Source organism: Dromiciops gliroides, chromosome 5 (assembly GCF_019393635.1).
Source record: "Dromiciops gliroides isolate mDroGli1 chromosome 5, mDroGli1.pri, whole genome shotgun sequence".
NCBI classification, from domain to species: domain Eukaryota; kingdom Metazoa; phylum Chordata; class Mammalia; order Microbiotheria; family Microbiotheriidae; genus Dromiciops; species Dromiciops gliroides.
Window position 1 is genome coordinate 185,731,991 of NC_057865.1, and position 27,038 is coordinate 185,759,028.

The 27,038-nt window shown below is 35.9% G+C and overlaps 1 protein-coding gene across 3 annotated transcripts in view; it reads right to left on the bottom strand.

The window, feature by feature from the left end:
• Positions 1 to 4,236: 4,236 nt before the first annotated feature.
• The window catches only part of MGST1 (microsomal glutathione S-transferase 1), a 33,131-nt gene continuing 10,329 nt past the window's right edge, over positions 4,237 to 27,038 (bottom strand). For all 3 annotated transcript variants that reach the window (XM_043969059.1, XM_043969060.1, XM_043969058.1), the window contains 2 exons: positions 22,355 to 22,449; positions 4,237 to 4,851 (listed from right to left, as the gene is read on the bottom strand). In XM_043969059.1, coding sequence (XP_043824994.1) covers positions 4,605 to 4,851; positions 22,355 to 22,449 — 342 coding nt within the window. In that variant the 3' untranslated portion in view covers positions 4,237 to 4,604. The remainder of the gene's footprint in view (positions 4,852 to 22,354; positions 22,450 to 27,038) is intronic.

Here is a 27,038-nt window from a genome sequence, read left to right on the forward strand (position 1 = left end):
TTTACAGTTGATACCCATTATAACTAAAGAAATAATAAGAAAACGCTTCCTTCCCTTTGATTCAATTGAAATAAACTCTCCCCGAACTACATTTTTGAGTACTGAAAGAGCTGACACACATGACTGCTGAGCCATTGTCAATAATACTTCAAAGGTCATGAAAACAGGATAGGTACCAGAGGTTTGGAGAAGAGCAAGTGTCTCAATTCTTTTTAAAAAGGAGTTACATGGTTTGGAAGTACTTACAAATCATTGAGATTGACTTTGCTTCCTGAAATCTAGAATGGTTCTTTTTTAACAAATTTGAAGAAAACCCTTACATATTTAGATTTGAGATTTTAATCAGAGAAACATGCTACAAAATCTTTTCCAGTTAACTATCTCCTAATTTGAACTTCATTTTTGCTTTATAATGTAAAAAATATGTAAAATAAGACATATAAATTTTAACTTCTATAATTCACTTTTTATGCATGAACTCTTCTCATACCCATAACCATGAAGGAAATTTTTGCTTATGCATCAAAATTTGTTAACCTTCTTTACCAGTCATGTATCCATTTAAAGCATATATTTCTTCATAATGTTAGGTGCTAGCCTATATCTAACTTCTCTCAGGCTACTTTCCAGTTTTCCTAGTAGTTTTTGTGGAATAGGAAACTTTTATCTAAGTGGCTGGGGTCAAAAACTATACTGCTGGAAGTCATATACTTAAGCTGTTCATTGATTTCTTTGACTTTTCTATATTCCAACCAGTTTCAAATTGTTTGGATGATTACTGGCTGTGGTATAGTGATATCTAGTACTATTAGGATGTGTTCTTTATTCCCCCTGAGATTCTTAACCTTTTGTTATTCCAGATGAAATCCTTTATTATTTTTAATAGCTCTATTAAAATAATTCTCAGGTAGTTTGATTGCCATGACACTGAAGTAAATTGATTTAGGTGATACTGATCAATTAATAGTTTTCTGATTACTTATATCTATCATTACTACCATGATGTTTAAAATGTAATGTGTGGTCACCTCATTCCTGTCCCAAGTGTAGGGAAAACCAGCTAGGGTTTACTTATAAATTATAATCTTAGCACCAAGTTTTTGGCATTAAGCATTTATTAGTAAAAAGAGAACACCTGGGTCAGAAAGTCAAGAAAAACCCTATCTAGCCTAGAGTCCTCAATTCGTTCACCACCAGCATGTTTGAGTAATGAACTTCCCCAGGATCCTTCTTCTGCATCTTGAGGAGAGGCAGTCCTTCCACCCTGCTTCAAGCTAATTGGATAGCATCTCCGAAATCCATTGGTTCACTGGACTTGTGGATGGTCCCATGTTGAGGTCAGAGTCCACAGCTTCTGAGAACAATACCCTCTTGAGGGCCAGGCAGGTGTGGTTTCAAGTGAATTAATTTTAACTATGTTAATCACTGAAGTCAGTCAATCTAATCAATCTGAGGCATTTGGGGGTTGGCAAAGCCCATTATTTTCTTACACTACCATATTCTTTTGAAGTCATAATTGAATAGTTGCTGCATGTACCTTGTTATAAAGGCTCTGAAACATTTATTCATTCTGTAATTCTTTTTTTTCTTTCTTTCTTTTTGTTTTTGCAGGGCAATGGGAGTTAAGTGACTTGCCCAGGGTCACACAGCCAGTAAGTGTCAAGTGTCTGAGGCTGGATTTGAACTCAGGAACTCCTGAATCCAGGGCTGGTGCTTTATCCACTGCGCCACCTAGCTGCCCCCTGTAATTATTTTGAATGAGATTTCTTTCTATGAATTCCTGTTTTCTGTTGTTTGTAATATATAGAAATGTCTGATGTCCTAGGCAGATTTATTTTACATCCTGTTATTTGATGAGATTATTAGGTTTTTTTTTTAATTAATTATACTTCACTCATACATTGTCCATAAGGATCATCAAATCATCCACCAAAAACAAAATAAAGCAAACCAAAAAACAAACATCTGATCCAACCATTTTGGAGAGCAATTTGGAACCCTACCCAAAGAGCAATCAAACTGTGCATACCCTTTGATTCATTAATACCACCTCTTAGTCTATATCCTAAAGAGATCATAAAAAAGTGAAAAGGATCTATAATAACCAAAAATATTTATAGCTGCTCTTTTTGTAGTGAAAAAATTGAGGAGGTGTGCATCAATCGGGGAATGGCTAAACAAGCTGTGGTATATTAATATAATGAAATACTATTGAGCTAAAAGAAATGATGAGTAGGTAGACTCCAGTAAAACCTAGAAAGACTTACAAGAAAAGATACAAAGTAAAACGAGCAGAACCAGGACAACATTGTATACAATAAGAATAACATTGTTATGATCAACTGTGAATGACAGCTTCTCTCAGCAGTATAATCATCGAAGAAAATTGTAAAGGACTCCTGATGGAAAATGCTATCTACATCCAGAGAAAGAACTAATGGAGTCTGAATGCAGATTGAAGCATACTATTTTTACTTTATTTTTGTGTTTTTTTTTTCTTTTTGCTCTCTTCTTTCACAACATGACTAATATAGAAATATGGTTTACATGATTGCATATATATATATATATATATGCATAGTATTCCCAGAAACTTTTCTGAATTTTTTGTTCTCCACTATGCAATTTTTATAAAGTTCCCAAAGATAAGTGAGAAATATGGGAATATGTTTCTGTTCCATTCAGTAATTATTGTAATTCTATCAGTCATCTTTCCTAAAATTTTATTCACGTCTTGGGTTTGTTTCTTATCTCATTATTAGCTTTATTTACAACTAAGGGGAATACATTTATATCCCCGCAATCATATACTTTTACTGTCTATGTCTCCCTTCAATTTGATTAACATTTCCTTTAAGTATTTAAGTTTTCCTTTAAGTATCCTATGCAATTCAACACACTATATAATATATAGGTATTCATATGTATTAAATATTGATATTGACTCATTATCTTAACTTTAAACATATTCAGTTTCTCTTTATGATAGGTCTCTTTTTACTTTCAATTTATCAAAAATAATGATTGTAAATTATTTGAATTTATAAGAAACATTATACATTCCTCTGTGCAACCTTTTATACTTTCTTGTGTTTCTTGTAAACAATGTACTATTAAATTCTTTCTAATCCTTTCTGCTCTCTCTAATATGTTGTTGATACCATCTATGTCAATGGTTATGGTTGATAGTTGTGCATTTCCCTCTTGTACATTTTAATTTCTTTATCTCTCTCTTTTTAACAAAAATTTGAAAAAAGAATTTGCTTAATATGAGGATCTTGATGGAGTGATCGATTTCCATTCCTTTTCCCTTCTTTACTATTGCCTATCTCTTACTCATGGATGATTATCCTTCCTTCCTTCCATCTCTTTCTTTCTTCCTCTTTCTTTTCTCTCACACCTTTATACTACATTTTTGACTGTTAGAATTTTTTTTTTGCTTATAGATTCTGCCTCTTCTATCTTTTCCTTCCCCTTAAGCCTTCTTCTTCCTTTTCCCTATCTCCTCATACTTCCTCAATGAGTTAAATGTATTTTTACACCATGTTCTTTGTGTGTGAGAGCAGAAGTTTGTGTGTGTGTGTGTGTGTGAATGATAGTGTTTGTATTTGACCTTCTTTTGTCATATATGCGTGTGTGTGTGTGTGTGCACACGTGTATGTGTCCTTCAAAAGTTTATCATAACAGAACAAAACCACCCTCCACCCCCAGCCCCATAGGACCTCTGCCTTTCTTATTTAGCCTCATGATTCTTGAGGGCATAAAGATTCTGAGAGAACACTTTTTTTCTCTCTCCCTATTGGAATGTAAACAATTCATCATTATCATTTAATGCCTTCCAATTGAACAAATGTATTTATGTTTCTCTTGACTCTTGTGTTTACAATTAAAAGAGATTTTCCTTGGTTATGGCCTTTTCATTAGGAAGTCTTCTAGTTAATTAAAGGCCTATTTCCCCCACCCCCATCCCCTGCATGGTAATATTTAGTATTGCAAGATATTTTGGGGGGGAATCTTATATTTTAGGTTCTTCTCTTATTTATATTACCTGTAGGTAAGTCTTATATAATCTTTATTGTGGTTCATTGGCACTTTTTTGCCTCTTTAAATTATTTTTCTTTGATGTGTAAGCTCTAAATTTTAGTTATGATATTCCTAGGAGTTTTCATTTTGAGGTTTCTTTTAAGGTTATCTTATTAGATTTTTACCACCATAGTATCAAGAAAAACAAGTTAATCCATTGTTTTAGTCCTTTATTGGCATACATTGGCTTTAACAACCATGGCACTCAAACCAAAACCATTACATTGTAAGTGTAAAAGTTTGAAAAATTGAAAGTCCTGTAAAACATTCAATGTTTTAAATTCTTAATCTGATAATAAGGCAAAATAGAAAAAGAAAAAGGAAAAGAAAAGGTCATTATGGAGAATCTCCAATAAAATGCTAATTTAGAGTCAAAGATGCCATTAATGGTAGCATTCAAAATCATTCTCTCCTCTGTCATTACTTTTAAATCCAAAGTAAAAATGATTCATTTAAGAGTAAGAAGAAACAAAATTCTTATTAAAGTTTAACCTAAAGGTTGAATGTTATGATGTTGTCTGTTACAAGTATAATTTATTCTTCAACAATCTGTATGCCATTGAAAAAGTAACTATAAAGCCAATCATCCAACTTAATCCACGGTTTGGCTGTGGAAGAGGGGTCAAATATGCAATTGAGTGGTAGATTCTAGTTGCAACAAAGATTCTGAAGTGCCATAAGGCTGTAGAAAGATCTGGAGCACTCAGAGAATACAGGAGGCCAATACAAAAGAAGGGGATGATATTTTCAATGTCGTTCAGGTGTGCTCTATGGAGAAAAAAGAGTAAAGCCTTAAAAACCATAATTTTGGGAGGTGGGAATATAGCAAATAGAAAAGAAAGACTCATCATTCTAGACCCAAAGTAGTTAATGTTGCTACTTATGAGATCTATAGATTTCAAATAAGATATGATTTATGCTTTCACATTTCACTGAATCATTATATTCATTTGATTCATTATACTATCTCATTAATTTTAATTTCCTATTTTTGGTTATAACATATAAAAGATGTATTAGTAATTTCTTAGTAATGTGATAATTTTGAAGAGCCACAAAATAACAACATAAAATATTATCTATATGTTTTCTTTCTAAAGTAAGAAAAAAATATTCACCATCCTCTCCAAATTCTGCCCTCAGTGATGCATTTTTACATTTTTCTCTCATCAGGAGATAAACTCATTATAATTTTATTAAAGGGATATGGGGTAATTCATAATCTCTAACCAGAAGTTTACAGTGTTTGGTAAATAAAATAGTGCCATATCAAGAAATTTCAAGTAATAAAACTACATATTGGTTGAGAAGATGAAGGGAAAACAATTGCAAACATAATTTTTAAAAGGACTAGGGGGGCACCTAGGTGGTTCAGTGGATAGAATACTGGCCCTGGATTCAGGAAAACCTGAGTTCAAATCCAGCCTCAGACACTTGACACTTACTACCTGTGTGACCCTGGGCAAGTCACTTAACCCCAATTACCTCACCAAAATAAATAAATAAATAAATAAAATAAAAAGAACTAGAGAGGGGTTTATAAGACCTAGGTAGCCACTGATTTTGTAGTTTTGCTTTTTGAAATGCCAGGGATGATTTGGGAGGGACTCTACTGATAAAAGGATATCATATGAATTAAGAGGAATGTCAGTCTATAACTCAGATAAGAGCTTAGAGATACCAAGAGGAGGAACAGGAAAGAAAGGAATTGAAAAGACATATTAAAACATAAAAGGCCTTCTCAAATTAACTAGCTAAGTCTAGCTATAACATTTGCATTATAAAAGAGCTAAAGATGACCTCTGTAGTTATCAAGCTAAAAACTTGGCAGCCCTCTTTCCAATACCTTATGGTATTTGAAGAGTAAGTATGGTACAATGGAAATGGACCAAACTCTGGATACAGAAAACTTGGATTCAAATACCATCTCTGAAGCTTAAAATCTTGGTTAATTTGGATAAGTCCTTAAGCTCCTTGAATCCCAATTTCTTTATCTGTGAAAAAAGCATGTTGGCCAAGATAGTACATGGGGTTCCTTCTAGTTATAAATCTAGAAACATGTAAAATCAAAAAGATAAAATATTCTTTTTAATAGCTAGACTGTCCATAAGTTGGAGGTGGTAGATAGTCCCAGTGTTACAAGAACCATATTTTTGGGAGAGTCAGGGGAGAAGACATTAACAAACCATAGAGCATCCAGGAGAATAATGAATGGTGTTAAAGAGATTCAAACAATTCCAAATTATTTCTAAAAGATGATTTAGGAAGGGGGTGGTATGATCACTGTCTGTAAATGTAAATGTCTATAAATGTAAATATCAGCATAGAATAGTGGAAAAAAAAACTTTACCCTAAAAGAAGGAAACATGAATTCAAGTCTTGGATTTGTTACTGATTGCTTAAATAACCTTGAGCAACTAACTTAACCCTACTATACCTCCATTTCCTTAACTTAGGTATCAGGATAAAATTCTCCCTAAATTTTCCACTTGGAAATGTCCATGACTCTCTGAATATATGTTAAGTTGTTTCATAGAAGAAAAATTATATTTGTTCAGATTGACCTTAGAAGGCAGAAAGTTGGTACAGTCTCCCTCTCACCCTCTACCACAAATTGAAACCAACTTTAACATAAAGTTGAAAATCAAGAAATAATGTGGAAAATGAACAAAGAACAAAAGAAAAACCTGACCATAAAAATCTACTACTGTGAGAGGGAAAATCAAGACACAAACTCAGAAGACATTTAAATCAAAATAGTTACAAGCAAAGCCTCAAAGAAAAAATACAAATTAGATTCACAACAAGAATTCCTGGAAGAGCTAAAAAATTATTTTCATAATCAAATAAGAGTGGTAGAAGAAAAATTAGGTAAAGAAATGAGAGGAAAGGAAGACAATTATGATAAGATAATTAACAGATTGATAAGAGACACACAAATCAATTGGGTAGAGATAATTTAAGAATTATTGAACTACCTGAAAGTCATGTTCAAAGAAAGATCCTAGACATCATATTTTGGGAAATTATGAAGTTAAACTGCCCCGAATATCCTTGAATCTGAAGGTAAAATAGAAATTGAAAGAGTCCACAGATCACCACATGAAGGAAATTCCAAAATGAAAATTCCTAGGAATTTTTGAGTCAAATTCCAGAGTTCCCACACAAAAAAGAAAATACTTCAAACACAAGCTAGAAAAATCAAGCAGAAAAAAAATATTCAGATATTGTGGAGCCATAGTCAAGTAAAGATCATACAAAATTTAGCAGCTTCCATACTAAAGGAGTAGAGAGTTTGGAATAAAATATTCTTGAAGACAAAAGAGATAGGATTACTACCAAAAATAACCTACCCAGGAAGACTTAATATAATCCTTCAAGGGAAAAAAATGAGTATTTAATGAAATAGAGGAATGTCAAGCATTCCTGATTAAAAGATGGGAGCTGAATAGAAAATCTGACTTTCAGATACAAGAGTCAAGAGAAGCATAGAAAAGTAAAAATGAAAGAGACATCTTAAGGCACCCAATAAGGTTAAACTATTTACATTTCTCTATGGGGAGATGATACATATGACTTTTTTTTTTTGTTGGGCAATCGGGATTAAGTGACGTGCTCTGGGTCATACATCTAGTAAGTGTCAATTGTCTGAGAACTGATTTGAACCAGGTCCTCCTGAATCTAGAGCTGGTGCTTTATCTACTGCACCACTTAGCTGCCCCAATACATATAACTTCTAAGACATTTTTCATTATTAGGGCAGTTAAAATAATTCTACATAGACAGAGGTTGTGGGAGTGAGTGGATTATGTTTTGATGATGTTTTAAAAAATGTGGATGGGCAAGAAGGAAGAATGCCTCAGAATAAGGGAAAGGGGAGAAGAAAGGGGGAAATTATATCCCATAAAAAGGTGCACTAGTAAGAGTTTTTATAGTAAATGGGGAAATGATGGTAAAGTATAAATGGGATGAACTCACTAATAAAATAGAAGTAGGTAATATAATGGATGGGAAATCAGAAATCAACAATATGTTGTTTACAAGAAACATACTTGAAAAAGACAGATACATGTATAGTTTAAAAAGGGTGTCGGTGGGGCCAGGTAAGTGGCACAGTGGATAAAGCACTGGCCCTGGAATCAGGAGGACACTTACTAGCTGTATGAACCTGGCCAAGTGACTTAATCCTCATTGCCCCACAAACAAACAAACAAACAAACAAATAAATAAATAGGGTGTTGGTAGAGCAGAATCTCTTAGGCTTCTGCTGACATAAAAAAGGTAGTGGTAGCAAAATAACCCCAACAACACAAAAACAAAAAATGACCTAATTAAAAGGCATGAGCCAAAAAACTACATCTTTCTAAAAGGCACCACAGAAAGTGAATTAATATCAATAATAAACACATATTCCCCAAATGGAGTAACATACAAATACTTAAAGGAAAAGTTAAATGAAGTATAGGAGGAAACAGAGTAAAACTATACTAGTTGAAAACCTCAACTTTCCCCTCTCAGAACTAGATAAATCTAACCACGAAAAAAATAATAAAAATTTTAAAGATATGAATAGAATCTTAGAAAAGTTAGATATGATAAGCCTCTGGAGAAAACTTGAATGAGAATAGTGTACATGGCACTTTAACAAAATTGACAATTTATTAGTGTATAAGAACATCAAAACCAAATGCAAAAAAGCAGAAATATAAAATGCACCATTTCCACAACATAATGCAATAAAAATTACATTAAGTAAAGGGTTGTGGAATCATAGATTAAAGATAAATAGTAAACTGAATTATCCATTCCTAAAGAATAAGTGCATCAAAGTACAAGTCATTAAAACAATCAGTCTTTTAATTAAAGAAAATAAAGATATCAAGACCACATATTAAAATTTGTGGAATGCCACCAAAGCAGCCTCTTGGGGAAATCTTATGTCTCCAAACATGTACATTAAAAAAAGAGAAAGAACAGATCAATAAATTGGACATGCAACTTAAGAAGTCTAGAAAAATTACAAATTAAAAATCACCAATTGAACATCAAAATGGAAATCCTGAAACTCAAAGAAGAGATCAATAAAACTAAAAGTTAAAAAATAATAAATAAAATAAAATGAAATTAAAAAAATAAATCAATAAATAGAGGCTGTTAAAAATAACAATACAATAAACCATTTAATTTGATTTTTTAAATAATGAAAGAAAATCAAATTACTAGTATCGAAAATGAAAAGAGTGAATGAACTACCAAGAAAGATGAAACTAAACAATTATTAGGAATTATTTTGCCCAATTACAGGGCAATAAAACTGATACCCTAAGTAAATTACATGAGCTAGAAAAAATTTTAAAATTCATCTGGAAGAACAAAAGGTCAAAAATATTCATGGAATCAATGAAAAAAGGTGAATGAAGGAAGTCTAACAATTCCCAGACTTAAAACTATATTACACAGCATTAATCATCAAAACAATTTGGTACTGGCTAAGAAATGGAGTGGGAGATTGGTAGAACAGATTTGGTATGCGATACAAAATAGTAAATGACCATAATAATATAGTGTTTGATCATCTCAAAGACTCAAGATTTTAGGGTAAGAACTTACCCTTTGGCAAAAAAAAAAATTGCTGGAAAAACAGAAAAGCAGTTTGTCAGAAATGAGGCAAAGACAAAGATCTCATTCTGTATACCAAGATAGGTTAAAATGGATAAATGATTAAGACATAAGTAAATTTGGGGAGCATGGTGAAATGAACCTGTCAAGTCTATGGATAAGAGAAGAATTTATGACCAAATAAGAGATAAGAGAAAATATCCAAGAAAAGAATCAAAAATAAAACTGATAGCCTCTGATGTATGTATATAAATGAACATAGAACTCTATAAATCAATAATCCTGTATTAAGATCACAATTCCCGATAACTATTCCAGGTGCTGGGAATGAAAATACAAAAATGAAATATTTCCTACTCTCAAGGACTTCATGTTCTATCTGGGGCATTCATTCATTCATGCATGTATGTGTGTGTATGTTTATATATGTGTATACGCATACACAAATACAGAGTGTCTCCAGATACATACATATTATTGTATGTATGTACATGCATATATATGTGTGTATGTATGTATGTATGTATGTATGTATGTATGTATGTATACACATATACTATGGGGACACTATGTGTATATACATACACGTGTATGTATAAATATGCATTCATGTATACATAAGTATGTAGTGTTCCAATATATACACACGTGTGTATATATGTATACACATGTATGTATACATGTATATGCATGGGGGTATGTATGAATCATATACAAAATAAATTCAAGGTACTTTGTGGAAGGGTGAACATTATGAATTAGGGGCAAGGGAGTCATGAAAGATTTCATGTAGATTTTATTCTTGAGCGTGAAGAGTCTTGAAGTAGACAAAAGAAATCTAAGGTAGAAGTAAGAAGGAAGTGTCTTCCTGAAATAGGGGAAAGCCAGTGAAAAGTCATGGAAACAGAAGATGAAATATCACATGTAAAGAATAGTCCCCCCAAAATGGCTAGTTTAACTGGACCATGGGATATAGGAAGGGCTGTAATACATGAGGTTGGAAAGATAGATTAAGTCTCCATTGTAAAGAGCTCTAAATCCTCAATATAAGAGCTTATATTTTATTCCAGAGGCTAGATAGAGGGATAGATTTTTAAGGGGATTGGCATAAAGTAATATTAAATATGATCTATAATAATGTCACTTTGGCAGCTCTGCGGCCGATTACAGAGGAGAGACACTTGATGCAGAAACATTACTTAGAAGACTATTGTGATAAACCAGCAATTCTAGGTCCAGGTGAGAAGCGATGAGTGTCTGAACTGGAGTGCCCATTTAAGAAGAGAGAAAGGGTGAGATATGTAGAAATTTATTTTGATTTGGGGACCCTACCTTTGGGCTGAGATTAGAAAGCCTTAGGCCCTCAGGTTTTTCTTCTCTTTGTGGGAGGGGCTGGTGACCCTCCCCCTCCGCTTCAGCTGAGCCAAAAAAGCCCCATGAGCTGTACAAGACGCTAGGTCAGACAGCTGGGGGAAAAAGTCCCAGCTCCCTCTGCCCTGAGTGGATCTATCCGAGAGATCCCAGGCTCATCCAGGCCGGCATCTGGTGTAGCACATGCAGAAGTCCCTGGGCAGAGCAGGGGGCATGGGCCCCTGGAACCCTGGGTGTGGTAAGCATGGGATGCTCAAGTGTCCGCCCCCCAGGCGCAGCCCTATTATGGCTGGTGGATTAGCTTGGTGTGTGGCGGAGCACAGGTAGCCCCGAGGTTTGAGTGGAGAGAAGGAAGATATATGTACTGGAGAGTTAGATGCTGAGGGGGCGGCAGACTGATGGAGCAGACAGACAGAATAGGAAATGGTACAGAAGGTTGGAGAAAGCTGAGGAGAGGTGGCAGAGAGCACAGAAGTGGTCAGCACAGAGTACAGGTTGGAGAAAGTGAAGATTAAGAGAACAGAAAGGCTGGAGCACTAAGAGACAGGGGAAGGAGAAAAAGCTAAGAGCAAGAAGGGATGGAGGCCAATATGGAGCAGGGGTCTTTTCAGTGAGAGGAACACTAGAAGAAGGTCCGTTGGTACGCAGATGGCTAAAAATGTTCCAGGCACAGCTGGTGGAAAGAGATGCACTGGAATGCAGTCAGGTTGTACATTTTATTTCCCTGTATTCTTAATCTTAAATTGTATCTCATAAATAAACCCTCTGCTGTTAAAATGGAAGAGACTTCTTAATCTTTTCAATTTTGGGAGTGGAGCAGTGTAGTGGAACTTTATATACAGCCCATATTAAATTAATAGCAGTCAGATAGCCAGTGAGTCAAGAGGCCACAGTTTAGTATCCCAGTCAGATTAGGCCCCCCAAATTAGGCCCAACTAGTTAAAATATTTTTACATTTGAATGGCGATCATGAAGGGACTTAGGACCCAATTATAATTTGTTATAAACTTATAATTTTTCATATAATCATAATTTCTCATATAAGTCCTGTTATATAATTTTTCCAGATTAGATTAGCTAATAATAATAATTATTTTATTTTTTACAGATGCAAGAACTATTATGGAGACAGAAATGGGAGAGAAAAACGCAACTCTATATATAACAGATGAGAGAAAGTAAAGAGTCAAGGATAATGCCATGGTTGCAAACCTGAGAGACTGGAGGATGGTAGCACCTTTAACAGAAAAATAGACTTTAGAGAAGAGATGGGCTTTGAGGAAAATATAATTAGTTTGTTTGGGACATGTTGAGTTTGAGATGTCCATGGGATATCTAATTTGAAATGCCCAAAATGCAGTTGGTGATATAGGAATAAGGTCAGATGAGAGCTGGGGAATATATAGGTGTGAGAAGTATCTTTATAAAAAATGATCATTAAACCCATGTGAGCCGATAAAGTATGTCATCATGTGACAGAGTACAGAAGTTTATCTAAATATAAAGAAGAAAATATAACCTTATAGTTATTACAGAGACTTGATAGGATAAAACTTATGGGAATTTAGCAAAAGGAGGGTGGAACAGAATTGCATTTTGAGAATACATACTTATGAGAAGAAACATAGGATGCTTGGAGTAGAAAAAAATGGAGAGTATTTGTGTGAGTCTCAATATTAGTAGAAAAAGAGGTGATATTATTTCAGAACCACAGTGTACATAGATCACCTGAATAGGTGTAATAAGATGAGGGTATGGGGTCCAAAATTGTCCAATCTACAAGAAAAACCCACTGAGGCAGAGCCCCAAGCCAATAGCAATTTATTAAAGGGTCCATGATGCTCTCTAATGAATTGGACCTCAGATCTTCTTCATGATCTGAGATGCCTCCTTTCCCCAAAGCTTTACTTTTATAGGGCCTGATGTCCAAACACTCAGGAGAGACAAAGTAAAATCCAAAATCTCATTGGTTGATAGACTTGGCTCTTGAGAGCCAAAAAATTATGTATCAACAGATGGGTTGTGGGTTGGGCAAAGTACCAGACACCTCTGTTAACTAAGTAGTCATAAGATGGTCACCTGCTCATGTTGGCCAAGAGGGTGGGATGGAGGTACAAAAATAAGTTGGAAGACTTTCCATATCACATTAGGACATTACACCTTTGCTGGGTTTGGCCATTAGCATTCTTATAGTTAGGTAAGTAAAATTCATAACTGGTAAACGCGTGGTGAAGAGTAGATAATTTGAGGCCCACTACAAGAACCTTGCTTATCTAATGATAACTATATGATCTATATAAAATATGTATTAGTACATGTTTATTCTTGTACTATTGTTAGATAACTGACTGTATATTACTATGTGAGTATATCACTAATAATTGCTAATAATCATTACCCCCTTATGGAATCACACTGAACTGATTAACTGATTGTAATGGATTAGGGATCCAAATGAATCATTTCTCATAAAGGCTTGACAAACTAGATGACTAACTACACATCAATGCCTGATACTATCCCAAATAGACATTCCTAGTATCCAGTCTATCTCAGTTTCTCTGTGTCTCTGTTTCTCTGCCTCTGCCTTTCTTTTTTTCTGTCTCTGTCTCTCTCTGCCAAAGGCAGAATAATTGATAATTTTATAAATTCTCTTAATGATACATTCATCCTTGAAAACTAAGAAGTGACAAGTTGAAGTTATATTTGGGCCTGATTTTGACCAACAAAGAAGAACTGCTTGCTGAAGGAGAGAAAAAAAAAAGAACCTTGAAAAAAAAATGAGAATATCATCTTCCCTGAAAAACTTGCTTCCTATATCACCTCTCTTATTTCCATCAACATCAGTAATATTTTAGTCTCTCAAACTTTCAGCTTCATTTCTGATTCTTCCTTTACCTTCAACTCTTATATCTAACCTATCACCATATTCTATTTCTGCTTTTTTTATAATGTCATTCATAGACTTCTATTCCTTTCTATTCCTACTACTCTTACCACAATGCAGACATTTACTACCTTAATAGTAGTAGTAGTAATAGTAGGCCTCCACCAGTCACAGTCGACCATGGATCAGCACCTTGAAGAGCCACAGGCCACAGTGTGGCTGTGCAGTCTGATGTGGGAGCCGCAGCTCCTGAGTGACTTATAACTACCCCATGAGGAGTAGCTGGAGTGTCCTCTCCAGGGCGCTGGCCTGGGTGGATCAATATCAAAAACAAGCTGTTGCCCATGCAGCAGGTTTTCCTTCTCCACAACATTGGTGGATCCAAAGGAGAGTCAGAGCCAATATAGTCTGGCACAAGTGCCACCACAGGAGTTGCCAAAGGGATGTGATGTCCAATATCCAACTGCCTAAGGGATTCCTGATTTTTCCTTAGGGTTGACTCCGAAGCCTTTCCCATATATGGGTATAGCCGCAAGGCAGCGGAGGTTTAAAATCAGGGTTTCCTTCCTCTAGGCAGGTTGCCTGCCAAGGCTAACAAGCCCCACCTGCCCGAAAACAATTTCCTACCTCCTTTGACTTTAGTCAATCCTAGTCTCAAACTATTATTCATATGCCTCAAAAGTTAATGTCCATTTGTCTATCTATCTATCTATTTGGGGGAAGACTAATATGTAGTAACTCCCTTAACCAATTGAAACTGATAACTTTCCTGTAACATATTCTTATTTGCCTAGGAAAATAAGAGATAAAGTATGTATATTTAGTCACATGGTTGATATGTAGGAATTGAGATCAGGTATTCCTTTCTCCCAGACTGTCCCAGTATTCTCCATATCACATTGCCTCTAGTTAATCTCTACATTCTTCACTCAAACACCCTTTCTCATCCCATTCACCTCAAAAATTCAACAAGATGACTGAGAGGTCACCTCAACCTCTGACAAGAATCCATTAGCTAGAGAAGAAAGTTCAAATTCACTTTCTAGGCACCCTCCTCCACACTAAAACCTATGTTCAATGCTTCTCTCTTTGTTTCAGCCAATAGAGTCTACTAACTATCCCGCAAATCATCATGATCATTATTGACTTCAAGTCTTGGGTTCACGTTGTACCATTTACCTAGAATGCTTTGTGTCTTTCTCTTTATTTGTCCAAAATATCTAAAAGACTAAGCCATTCCATTTTGCTCTTGAATGTCCAACCCAATGATTGTTCTCACACAAGGGCAACATAGATAATATTAATCTGTGGTTTTCTAAGTGAATATGCAACATGTAAGGATCTGTTTCTATTGAAGTTCAACATTACTACTCTAAAACATTCAAGCCTCCAGCCTCCAATAGAAGAAATCTGGTCAACTGAAACCTACTACCTCATCAGACAGCCTATTCCTACTTCTTAAAAAAGCTTTTCCATATATAATTCTTAAATCTGACTATTTGAAACTTCCATACATTGTATCTAAATACTGGCACTTATACTTTCTCCTTGTGCAGCTTTATGCAAGTCACTGTTTCCCTGGACCTCACATTCCTTGTATGTAAAATTATAAGGTTGGACTGGATAGTGTGTCAGATCCCTTCTAGCTCTAGGTCATTGATTCTATGTTTGTTTTTTGTTTTTTAGTTGTTGTTTATCTCAGACATCTCTTAAACCATAATACTTCTTGATAATATTTAGTGTCTTCTGTTTACACATATTTCCAGTTTCCTTTCCTGATTTTGAACTTGGTACCAGGCTCTGCTATTTTCACACCTGTGAATGAGGGGAAGATGAGGAGGTGAGAGACCCTGTTTAATCCAGATCTCAATTTTCTTGGCTCCTGTTTCTGGTTTCTAACTTCTGTGGTATGTCTGTGCTCAGACCATCAGAGTTCAAGACCTATGAATTGCCCAGGTTCAGAATATCATAGTCATCAGGACCTCCTAAAATATCTCATTTTGAAGTGCTGAAAGTGACATCTACCCCTTCCTATAAGATCTCCTTTTTCAAACACTCTGGGCTTCCTAATCCCCCCAGAACAGAGTGCTTTGGGAAACTGCAATCTGAATTGGTTACCCTTTCAGAGAAGGTTACCCTTTTCTGTTATCAATCCAGCCTTTTAATGTTCTTCCTCAAATATGGTATCCATGACAAATTAAACAAGATAATGTGATCAAACCTAGATGGAGAAGAATGGGACTTTTATCTCCTTCACTTTGGATAGTATATACTTCTCTTATTTCAACATCAAATCATATTAAGTTTTCTAAGTGACACATCACATTTTTTCACACATACTGAGCTTGAGCTCCATCAAAACCACTTCTCTGGGGCAGCCAGGTGCCACAGTGGATAGAACACCTTCCCTGGAATCAGGAGGACCTGAGTTCAAATCTGGCCTCAGACACTTAACATTTACTAGCTGTGTGACCCTAGGCAAGTCACTTAACCTCAATTGCCTCACCAAAAACAAACAAACAAAAAATAATAAAAAGAAAAAGAAAAAAGGAAAACAAAACTCTTAAGGGGCAGCTTGGTGGTACAGTGGATAGAGCACTGGCCCTGGATTCAGGAGGACCTGAGTTCAAATCCAGCCTTAGACCCTTGACATTTACTAGCTTCATTAACCTAGGCAAGTCACTTAACCCCAATTGCCTCACCAAAACAACAACAACAACCAAAAAAACCAAAAAAACCATCAACCACTTCTCTGAATATTTCTAACACTCAAACACACCCCTGATGTGTCAACGTGTAATGCTTGATATTATTGCTTAATTGTCTCCTATGTGTCTTTTCCAACCACCAAGATTTTAAATTCAGAGATAATCGGGGTTGTGTTCTGCATTTCTTATATATTCACTTCAGTACTGACACAATATTTTGGACTTGCTGGTGTCCAATAAAAATTTATTGAATGATTAAGTGAATTCCATAATTAAGTGGGTTTAAATTTGAAATTGGGGATTAGGGAAATGCCTTCCAAAATGGTTTCCCAAAAGAAATAGCTAATCAGGACTTTATAAAGGCATATATGCAAATGCCCAGCCTGTTCTAGTATCCTACTATCTGGTGTTTGTGTGTGAGGTGAGTGTGTATGTGTTTGTGTGTGTGTGTGTGTGTTGGAGGGGGGAGGATTGTATGTATATGTATACAACCCCTTCAAATCAGTCTTTAGCTATTATATGTTTACCTTCTTTCCCTTAGATTTTTCTAGATTTCAAAAATCAAAGAAACATACTTTTAGAAGGAAATATTGTAGAAAAAGGATTGGGGAAGGAACTGAAAAGGGCAGTTACCTGCTGTCATACTCATCTCTCTGGCAGGATTTTTAAAAAGCAAGACAAAATACCTTGTCACTGTACCTTTCTTGGGCTTCCAGGTTTCTGGGAGTCCAGGTGCTTAAGTGCCAAACAACAGGTTTTGGCTGGTTTATGGCAGCATAAATAGGAGCATCATGATGGTATGAGGTGACTGCAGTATTAAGTCCACTCCCTTTTGACCTTTCATCCCTCAAATGCTACTCTTCAAATTACCTTTAGGCATATATATTTTCATGGTAAAAATGAGTGTCAAGATAGTGAAAATGGAACCAGATAGTTGGAATTCAAATGTTAAAAGGAGGGCCTAGATAGAGCCACTTAAGAATTTGATATTGCTAATGCTTTACTTTTGTTTTTACTGTAGTAAATGAATTTAGTGTATATGCCAAATGCTATTGTTGGGACTCAATAAATGCACATTGAATGAATGACTAGATGAATGTCCAGTTCAAAGAGAGAGGGAAAAACTGAAGCTTTGAGGGCCACCTGGTGACTCACACAGGTATGACATCATTAGCATCTACTCTAAGACACTCATTACTAACTACACTGTCCACGTGGTACCAAAAATGTTTCCTGTCTGTAGTGTTAGACTCAGATCCTTTTTATTTCTGTAATACTAAAAACAGATTTCTCAGCATCAGAGTACATTATGCATAAAACCAGAAGGCTCTTCACTTACCACCTCCTTGAAAAAGATGGAAAGCAACTGCTGTGTGTATGTGTGTGTGTGTGTGTGTGTGTGTGTGTGTGTGTGTTGAATATTCACTCGACTAAATGATCAGCTGGAATCCTGTCTCTTTTATCAGGAACACAGATAATGGACCTCAAATTCCCATGAGAGGAGAATGACAGTGGTGAATAATATTTATAACATAACTATTATAACATTTTCAGTGTCAATTATTTCAGCTTAGAGAGAAAGAAAGCAGTAGATCTGCTAGGCAGCTACACAAACCTGAGGCTATAGGAGAATAATTTTCTCTTTATTTTATTAATAAATTACTCTATAGGAGAGAAAAGATGATAAGGAGAGGCACAAAAGTATTTTGGTTCCTCAGACGTTCAATTCAGTTTTTAAAAATATTTTGCTCCTGGAATACACAAAAATTAAAACAGTAAAAGATAGAATTGGACCTTCTAAAAATAAAGCAGATTTTCAAGTTCCATGGGAGAATAAAAAAGATATGTATAGTTGTCAACCAAGAGTGGGAACATCTGCTATTGGTCCAAGAAAGAAAAGATATATCATGGTCGAAGGTAATACTTGAAAGAAAGAAAGAAAGAAAGGAAGGAAGAAAGAAAGGAAGAAAGAAAGGAAGAAAGAAAAGAAAAGAAAAAAAGAAAAAAGGAAAGAAAGAAAATAAAGCAGGAAGGTTGTTGGGGGAAACTTACAACTTTCCCCTCTGGATTTAGCTTTTTCTTTATGACTTGATTTTCTCAAATGTGGTAAAAATTATTTGTGGTAAAGATTAATATTCCTGTTTTTAGCTAACTCATTTGGGAAGGGCCACACCTGGCCCACCCCGAGGTTACATATGCTACTAAACTCAGAAGGAGAACACTCCATAGGCAGTTTTTGAAGGACCTCCCCTTTTGGGGAAGGAAAGATTGAACGCTCCCTGAAGGGAGAGGGAAGGCTATTTCCAAGAACACTAGGCTTCTTCTGGAATGCAAGCTCACTCTCGGCTCTCTCTGTCTGGCAACTCCCTTTGTGGTGGCGCGTGTTCATTCTGTCTTGGCGTGGTGTGAGAGACTGTAGACTGTTTGGGATTGGTGAGTTAATTACAGAAAACCCTAAATTCCTTTGAACTAGCTTAATTGGAAATGGTCTGGGGTTGCATAAGTTAAGTTTAGAGTTAAGAGCATTTATCTGTATTTCTATTTTCCTATTTCCTTATCTTTCATTCTTATTAGTTTCACCTTTGTTGTTTAATTAATTCCCAAGTAATAAAATCTGATCCTTTAGTGAACTAAAGCTTAGAGGTTCCTTTCTTATTGGCCTGGGAGAAATATCTAAAAAGGGCAGTTCAGAGGGGAGGGTAAGCCTGAAAGGTCCCTCATATTTCCAGGACCCCAATATTAAGGCGAGTCACACAAATAATGTTCTGTATATCAAATTTTGGCCCTCACACTACCCACCTACTGATATGCATGGAAAGGCAGAAGACTGGGGGATCATGGGATCCTAAGAGACCTAGAAGTTTTGTCAGTAGACTACATTCTAGAGCAGAGGTTAATTTTTTTTTTTTTTTTGGTGAGGCAATTTGGGTTAAGTGACTTGCCCAGGGTCACACAGCTAGTAAGTGTCAAGTGTCTGAGGCCGGATTTGAACTCAGGTCCTCCTGAATCTAGGGCCGGTGCTTTATCCACTGTGCCACTTAGCTGCCTACACAGAGGTTAATTAAATGTAGTCTTGCCATTCAAGCACTGAGAATGCTTATCCTAAGATAGAGTGAGGTTTCCGAGGGAAAATACAAAGTTGGTGACCAATAATTTTTCCTTAAATGAAAAAAAATTAAGACCAAGGGCACTAAATAGACAGCATAGAAGACTTCTGTGCTCTACAGAGCTTTCTAGCCAAGACTATGGAAAAAATAAGACAAAGCTGACCTCATGCGGGAGAAGTGGAAAGGGTTTTGAATTTTGTTCCCCCTTTTTTGGTGCATGAATGAGTGGAAGGGATACTGACCTAAAAGAGCTGTGAAAGCTATGGAGCTTTAAACCAAACCCAGATGGCAAAGCCCATTCTATATGAGAGGAAGAGAAAACACTGAAGTCCAAGCTGAAGCCAAAAGCTGAAAACAGAGAAAATCTCCAAAAACAACCATGCCTGGAATTAGTGAGGAGACATCTTTTACTTCCAGGCATAGACTACATGTCCAGCAGAGACAAAGTATGTGGTTGAGACAAGAAGGTTATACACCCAGGGGAAGTAATACTTTGACTTCACCAGAATTTATTGGAGGGGAGGGCCTGCATCCTCAAAAACTGAGGTAATAATTGTCCCTATATATGTGGCCCCTGGCCACATGTTTTCAACGTATAACTCCAGCTAAAGGGTTCACAACATGTATGCCTCTCCCCATGCATTTTTTATCTGTGTGTCCTCCCACAATATGGCTGGAATGGGTGACATATGTTTTCAAGACATTTACCCTATATATGTGTATATCTTCCATGCATATGCTTTGGCACACGTTTACTATGTTTACACTGCCATGTATGATCTGTGAATGTGTCCACTCTTCCCACTGGTAGTATACTAGGATTGTGTGGCCTACATATGTAGGGAAAATACATTTTTGCTTATATTAATATTTATTAACCATGTTCATTTCAAATGTGTCTAGATATGGATAGGGGCTCATGAACTAATCTTTTGAAGAAATGTATACCACTATTTTCTTTCTTTATTATCTACAAAACTAAATGGGTTTTATTATATTGATGCATATAAAACATCTTAAAAGTCCAAATATGTAAATAAAACAACCACATTAAATTCTAAATGTATCTCAACTACTTTCATAAATGTGTATGAATTAGAAGAAATAAAAGACAGAACAGGAGGAAGAGGAGAAAAAGTTGACTTTGATGTTCCCTAAAGAATAAGAAATTAGGATGTATCCTTACCACTACAATCTGTATGCATTTAAATGTAAAGATTGGAGCCCTTCAAGTAATATTCAATATATTTTTAAAAATAAGAATAGTGATTATATTTTTAATGACTAAAGCACTCTTCCAAAGCCACGGAAGTAATTGCTGTCAGTGTTTTAAGCTTGTATTGAATTAAATAACCAGAGGGGAGGCAGGAGAAGAGTGCATTTCCTTACTCAACTATAAAGCCATTGAATGTGGCAAAATTAGACACTTTTGATTCCCAAGAAAAATATTCTAAATAGCTTCCCTTTTGGTTTGTAAACTGTGGAAAACAAACAAAAAACTCTCTATTCTCCATCTCCTTGCAAAACTTAGTATTTCCACTTCCAACTTGGAATGGAAAAAGCAAGCGGGTTAGAGAAGCTAACTGCATTTTTCCTAATCTGGTTTCCTTCTCATTGCCTTTCATGTATTCCGTATGAAAACCAGCATCTTATAACTCTTAAAAGATTGCCTTTGCAAATTTTGCTGAAATACATACTAACTGTAATTGTACTATGGCACAGAGATAATGGAAAGGTACATGATGGACATGAGTAGGCTACTACACATTACCAGCCAAGAATTCTATGAGACAAATGGTGTAAAGGGTGGTATCAGAGAGATATGTTCAAGTCCAGAGTCTCACTTTCTTCATTAATAAAATTTGAAGGTTTTACCATATGGCCTCTGAAGTCCCTTCAAGCTTTACATCTATATTTTTGAGTCTATGTATTACTGAATTAAAGCTAAGTGGCACAGTAGATCGAATGTCAAGTCTGAAGTCAGAAAGGCCTCAGTTCAAATCTAGCCTCAGACACTTACCAGCTGTTTGACCTTGGGCAAGTCACAACCCTGTTTGCCTCAGTTCCTCATCAGTAAAATGAATTGGAGAAGGAAATGGAAAACCACTTCCGGATCTTTGCCAAGGAAATCCCAAAATGGGGTCACAAAAAGTCAGATATGACCAAAACAATGGAACGAGAACAATTACCGGATAAGAAGGTAGGGTAATTATAAGGCAACAGTGAGTAATAGTTGTGATAGAGAATCTAAATGTTCAATTGATAGCCATATGCTATCAAGAGAACTAGAGGGAGGCCCCAAACATTTTGGATGCATTCCCCATGAAAAGTTTACAGAAGGTCAAAGACAAGAATGAATGGCACAAAATCAAACAGAGTATCCACAGAATTGATATAAGAGATTCATTAAGTTTATAAAAAATATGGAGACTTTCAGGTTTCTAACACCACGATTTACTACTCTGAATTAACAACCTTAAAGTAGGTGATGTACAGTCTCTAGGCTGCAAAGCCTTGCAGGATTCAATTACGATTGTAGTGTTTTTATGACAGTAACAGTTTTCAAGAGAGTAACTTACCTGCGTACACGTTCAACTTTTTCATCTGTCCGAAGATACTTCTTAGCATTCTCCCCTTTGCCTGAACTCAGAGCATCTTCTGGGTTGGAAAAAGCCTATTCCAAATACACATATAAACACATATGATATCAAACATGGAGAAATATTTAATTAAAATGAGAATTTTGATCACTATAAAAAATAAAACACCATCGCATTAGATGAAAAAGGTCAGTGCCGCAAATGTAAGTTTATAAGAAAATATTCAAAGAACAAAAACAAGGAAACAAAAATGTCTAAAAGGATGCAAAAAATTAAGGACTACATTTTAGAGACCTCACAGCTTACATAGAATACTTTATTATATGCATTAGACAAAACTCAAGTTCGAGCAATTCAGTGAAAACTGAATAAAATTCCCCTATATCTCAAATGGAATTTTGTTGTTATTCCGTTGTGTCTAACTCTTCATGACCCTCTTTGGGGTTTTCTTGTCAAAAATAATTTGCCATTTCCTTCTCCAGCTCATTTTATAGATGAGGAAACTGAGGCAAAGAGGGTTAACTGATTTGCCCAGGGTTTCATAGCTACTAAGTATCTGAGGTAAGATTTGAACTCAGGTCTTCCTGACTAAACTTTATCTACTGCACCACAGACAATTACACACTTGCTCCTCCCTGAATGTATAAAGTTACAGCATGAAGTGATATTCCCTATTCCTTGAAATTTGAGAGTGCACAAACATTTTAATAGACATTTACTAATTAACTAGTATGTGAAAGGCATTGTAATAGGGACTGGGAATCTCATGGAGGAGGGTAGACAGTCTCAACCCTCAAGCAATTTATATTCTACTAAGGGATACAGTATCTACACAGAAAAAGGGAAGAGTATGTGGGGGGGGGATGGTTAATAATGGAAACATCAAAAGGCAGAGAAAGATTTAAGAAGAAAGGAAGGATATGAAGAATTGCAGGAATTAGAGAAGGCTTTATGGAGGAGATAGAATATGAAGTGAATGTTGAAGGAAGAAAATGATTATGAAATGTGGAAATGAGGAGGCAAAACTTTCCAGATAGTGGTGAAGTCCTATGTAAGTTTATGGAAACAAGAGATGAAATACCAAATTCAGGGAGCAGCCAGAACAATGCTAAGATGTAGAGTTTATGATAGGGAATAAAGGGAAATATGGCTGGAAAGCTAGATTGGAGCCAGGTTGTGAGAGACCAGTTTCCTGATTTAAGATATGTTTGGACTGAATTCTAGTACCTTCCTTTTGTTAATAATTTATAGATATAGATATATAGATACATATATATATATATATATATGTGTGTGTGTTATATATACTTGCCTTGTAAATATTTGTTTCCATGTTGTCTCACCCATTAGATTGTAAGCACCTTGTGCAAGATTTATATTTTGTCCTAGAAACTACTAGAAGGAGTCCCTGAAAACTGTCAGCAAAGGAGTGACATGGTCAACTCTTGTGCCTTAAGAAGATTATTTTGGCACCTATTCAAAGAATGAATTGAAGAGGGGAGAGACTGGAGGTGGGCAGAGAAATCAGAGGTTTATTTCAATAGTCCTGCTGAGTGGTATTGAGATCTGAAGTAGTGGTGGCCCCTTGAGTATGCATTTACGAAGACCAATTAGATTATATAATGTGAGGGACAAGGAAGCATTAAGGAAGACTCTAAGGTTGTGGAAATTTATGACTTAGAAGATGGTGGTATCCTCACACAAAAGGGAAATTTGGAGGCAAAATATATTTGGGAACTGGGGAAGGGAAAAGAGATAAATTCAATTTTGAACATGTTCACAAAATGACAATCCTCAAAGTTGGGAGGGATGATCTGTCTAGTTTATCTAGTTCAACCCACACATGAAAAAGTATCTCATCCACAGAGTTACTTCACAAATATGCTTCTCTGTACATTCTACTCATTGCTTATAGTTCTGCTCTAGAGGACTAAGCAAAACGAGCTTAATCCATCTCTCACATGGTAGCTTTTCAAATACTTGAAGAGAGATCGAAATGCTGCCCCACCCCAACACATTCTTCTCATATCTGTGCTAAGCTTTCTCAATTTCTTCACGCAATCCTCATATGGCATGATCTTGGGGCCATTTACCCTGATCCTCCTCCGGATGCATTTCAACTTCCAATGTCTTTCCAAAAATGTGATGTCTAGAACTGAATATAAAGAGACTGAAGTGTGTTATATGTGTATTGGCAGAGGATAGTAAGATGACCTCTTTACTCCTGTATAACATGTCTTTCTCAGTTCAGTCTAATATTGTATTTATTTTCTTGATTGCTACATTATACTGTTAACTTTTTTTCAGACAAATAACATCTGACCACTGCCCTCATCCTTTACTTGCTAGATTGATTCTTGAACCCAAATGTAATACCTTGTGTTCATCAACATTTGATATTGTTTTTTCTTCTGACCCTAATCCTCACCTTGGAACATCATCCATCATCCTTCCTTGGAGAACAAGTAGGTTCTTCATCCTCAAAGAGCTCTGCTCCCTCTTCTTCAGTAAAAACCCCAGAGCTGGAACTTAGCTCCAACTTGTTCAGTTGCTCTTTTTCTTCCCTTTCTTTTCCAAGGTACATTATTCCAGCCTCCAACTCATTGAAGCATATCAGGATTACCTTCAACTTCTTTATATCATTTCTTATCACATTGAAGCCCTTCTGTCTCTCTGCATGTTCATGCATGCAACACAATTCTCCTTGATAATCTGGGGTTGTTCCAAGCTATTCCAAGAGTGGAAATTCATTCTTTGAACCCCCATTACCATTTCTTCTAAAATAAATAACAGCTTGTACTGAGACTAAATAACAATTACCTGGCTACAACAGAAATGTGCCCTAGATGTGCAAAACTGATCCAGTGAAAAAATTTTCCCTACTTTGCATACATTCTGAAACCAATATCCTCAGTCCCTTGTTGACCTTTCTAGTACTTCTTGTGACCTCATTCCTCTCTTGGCTACACTCCAGATTTCTTCTACCATGCCCCAGATCTTCCATCTAAATCCTCATTCCAGCTCTGGAATTCAGATGTATATGTGTGAGAATGTATAAGGTGCATGTATTCATGTATGTGTGTAGATGACCTATTATGCATTGTGTTGTGTGTGCACATGGACCAAACCCATGCTTTCATAAGTATAGGGAGCTGCCAGAAAGAGTATATGTCTATGTCTATATACATGTGTTTATATGTGTGTGTGTGTATATATATATACATATATACACACATGTGTGTTTGAACATACGGATGGGCATAGACATATACATACACATGCACACACACAGAGCTTCTCTCAAAAACTCCATATAAAGAGGGCACCCAAGCCAGCCATCTCTGATTCCTCTCCTGGCTTTACTCTAGACTTCCTCTACCATGCTTAAGCCAGGTACCTTTTTTCCACCTCCAAGTCTCACCCATGTTCAGCTTCCATTTTTGTGTTGTCTTCTTCCACTAGAATTAAAGCTCCTTAAGGGCAAAGATTATTTTTCTTTCTAGCTTTATTTTCTCAGTGCTTAGCATAGTGCCTGGAACATAGTAGGTGTTTAATAGAAGACTATTGACTGACTGACCAATTTTTCCCCTTGGTAACTCCTTTTTTCTATGGTAGTACCACAGCCAGTCAATTCCTTTCCATTGTTTCACTATTTCCTTTCACCTGTTCCTCTAATTTCTCTTTCTCTCATTCCTCATCTTCAAGTCTTCCTCCTTCTCTTCCTTCATTCAAGTACTGCTTCTTTTTTCTCTCCTTCTTAGCCAGCTATTTCTTCCTAGCTATCTAACTCTTTCTGTACTATACTCCTACATATGTATATACATATATAAACACACATAATATGAACATAGGTATATATATATTCATATACAGAGAGGAGAATATATATGTATATATAATATACACATATATGTAAATATTATAGTCCTATGTATAGCATTCAAGTTAGGGAACATAACAGCTGACTAAGAGTAGAGCCCTAACGTGAGAGGATGTAAGGCAATTGCACCATGAGGGAAAACAGCCAAAGAGTGAGGAAAGTGAATGCTAAGAAAGCTAGTACACAAAACAAACATTTCACATTTCACATTTTCGAAAGAGGCATGCCCAATAAAAGATCCTATAAACAAAAAACATTTCTCTACTTTATAAAATAATAGAAAATGTCACTTGTATTTATTGGTTATGCTATACAAAAATTTTAGTCCCACTTAAAAGGACCCACAAGAGTCTAGGCTGGTCTAGAAGTCAAACAATTTGCTCAGGTCACAGGATGATATGAACAGTATAATGGAAAAAGCAACTATATTTGGCATCATAGTATCATACTGTAGATTTAGAGCTAAAAGTCACATCAGAGGCCAGCTAGTCATCATCTATGTAGTAAATCAGTTATTCAGGATTCATACTGAAATCTCTTTTTTTTTTTTTTTTTTTTTTTTACTGAGGCAATTGGGGTTAAGTGACTTGCCCAGGGTCACACAGCTAGCAAGTGTTAAGTGTCTGAGGCCACATTTGAACTCAGGTCCTCCTGACTCCAGGGTTGGTGCTCTATCCACTGCACCACCTAGCTGCCCCCCCTTTTTTTTTTACTGAGGCAATTGGGGTTAAGTGACTTGCCCAGGGTCACACAGCTAGTAAGTGTTAAGTGTCTGAGGCCGGA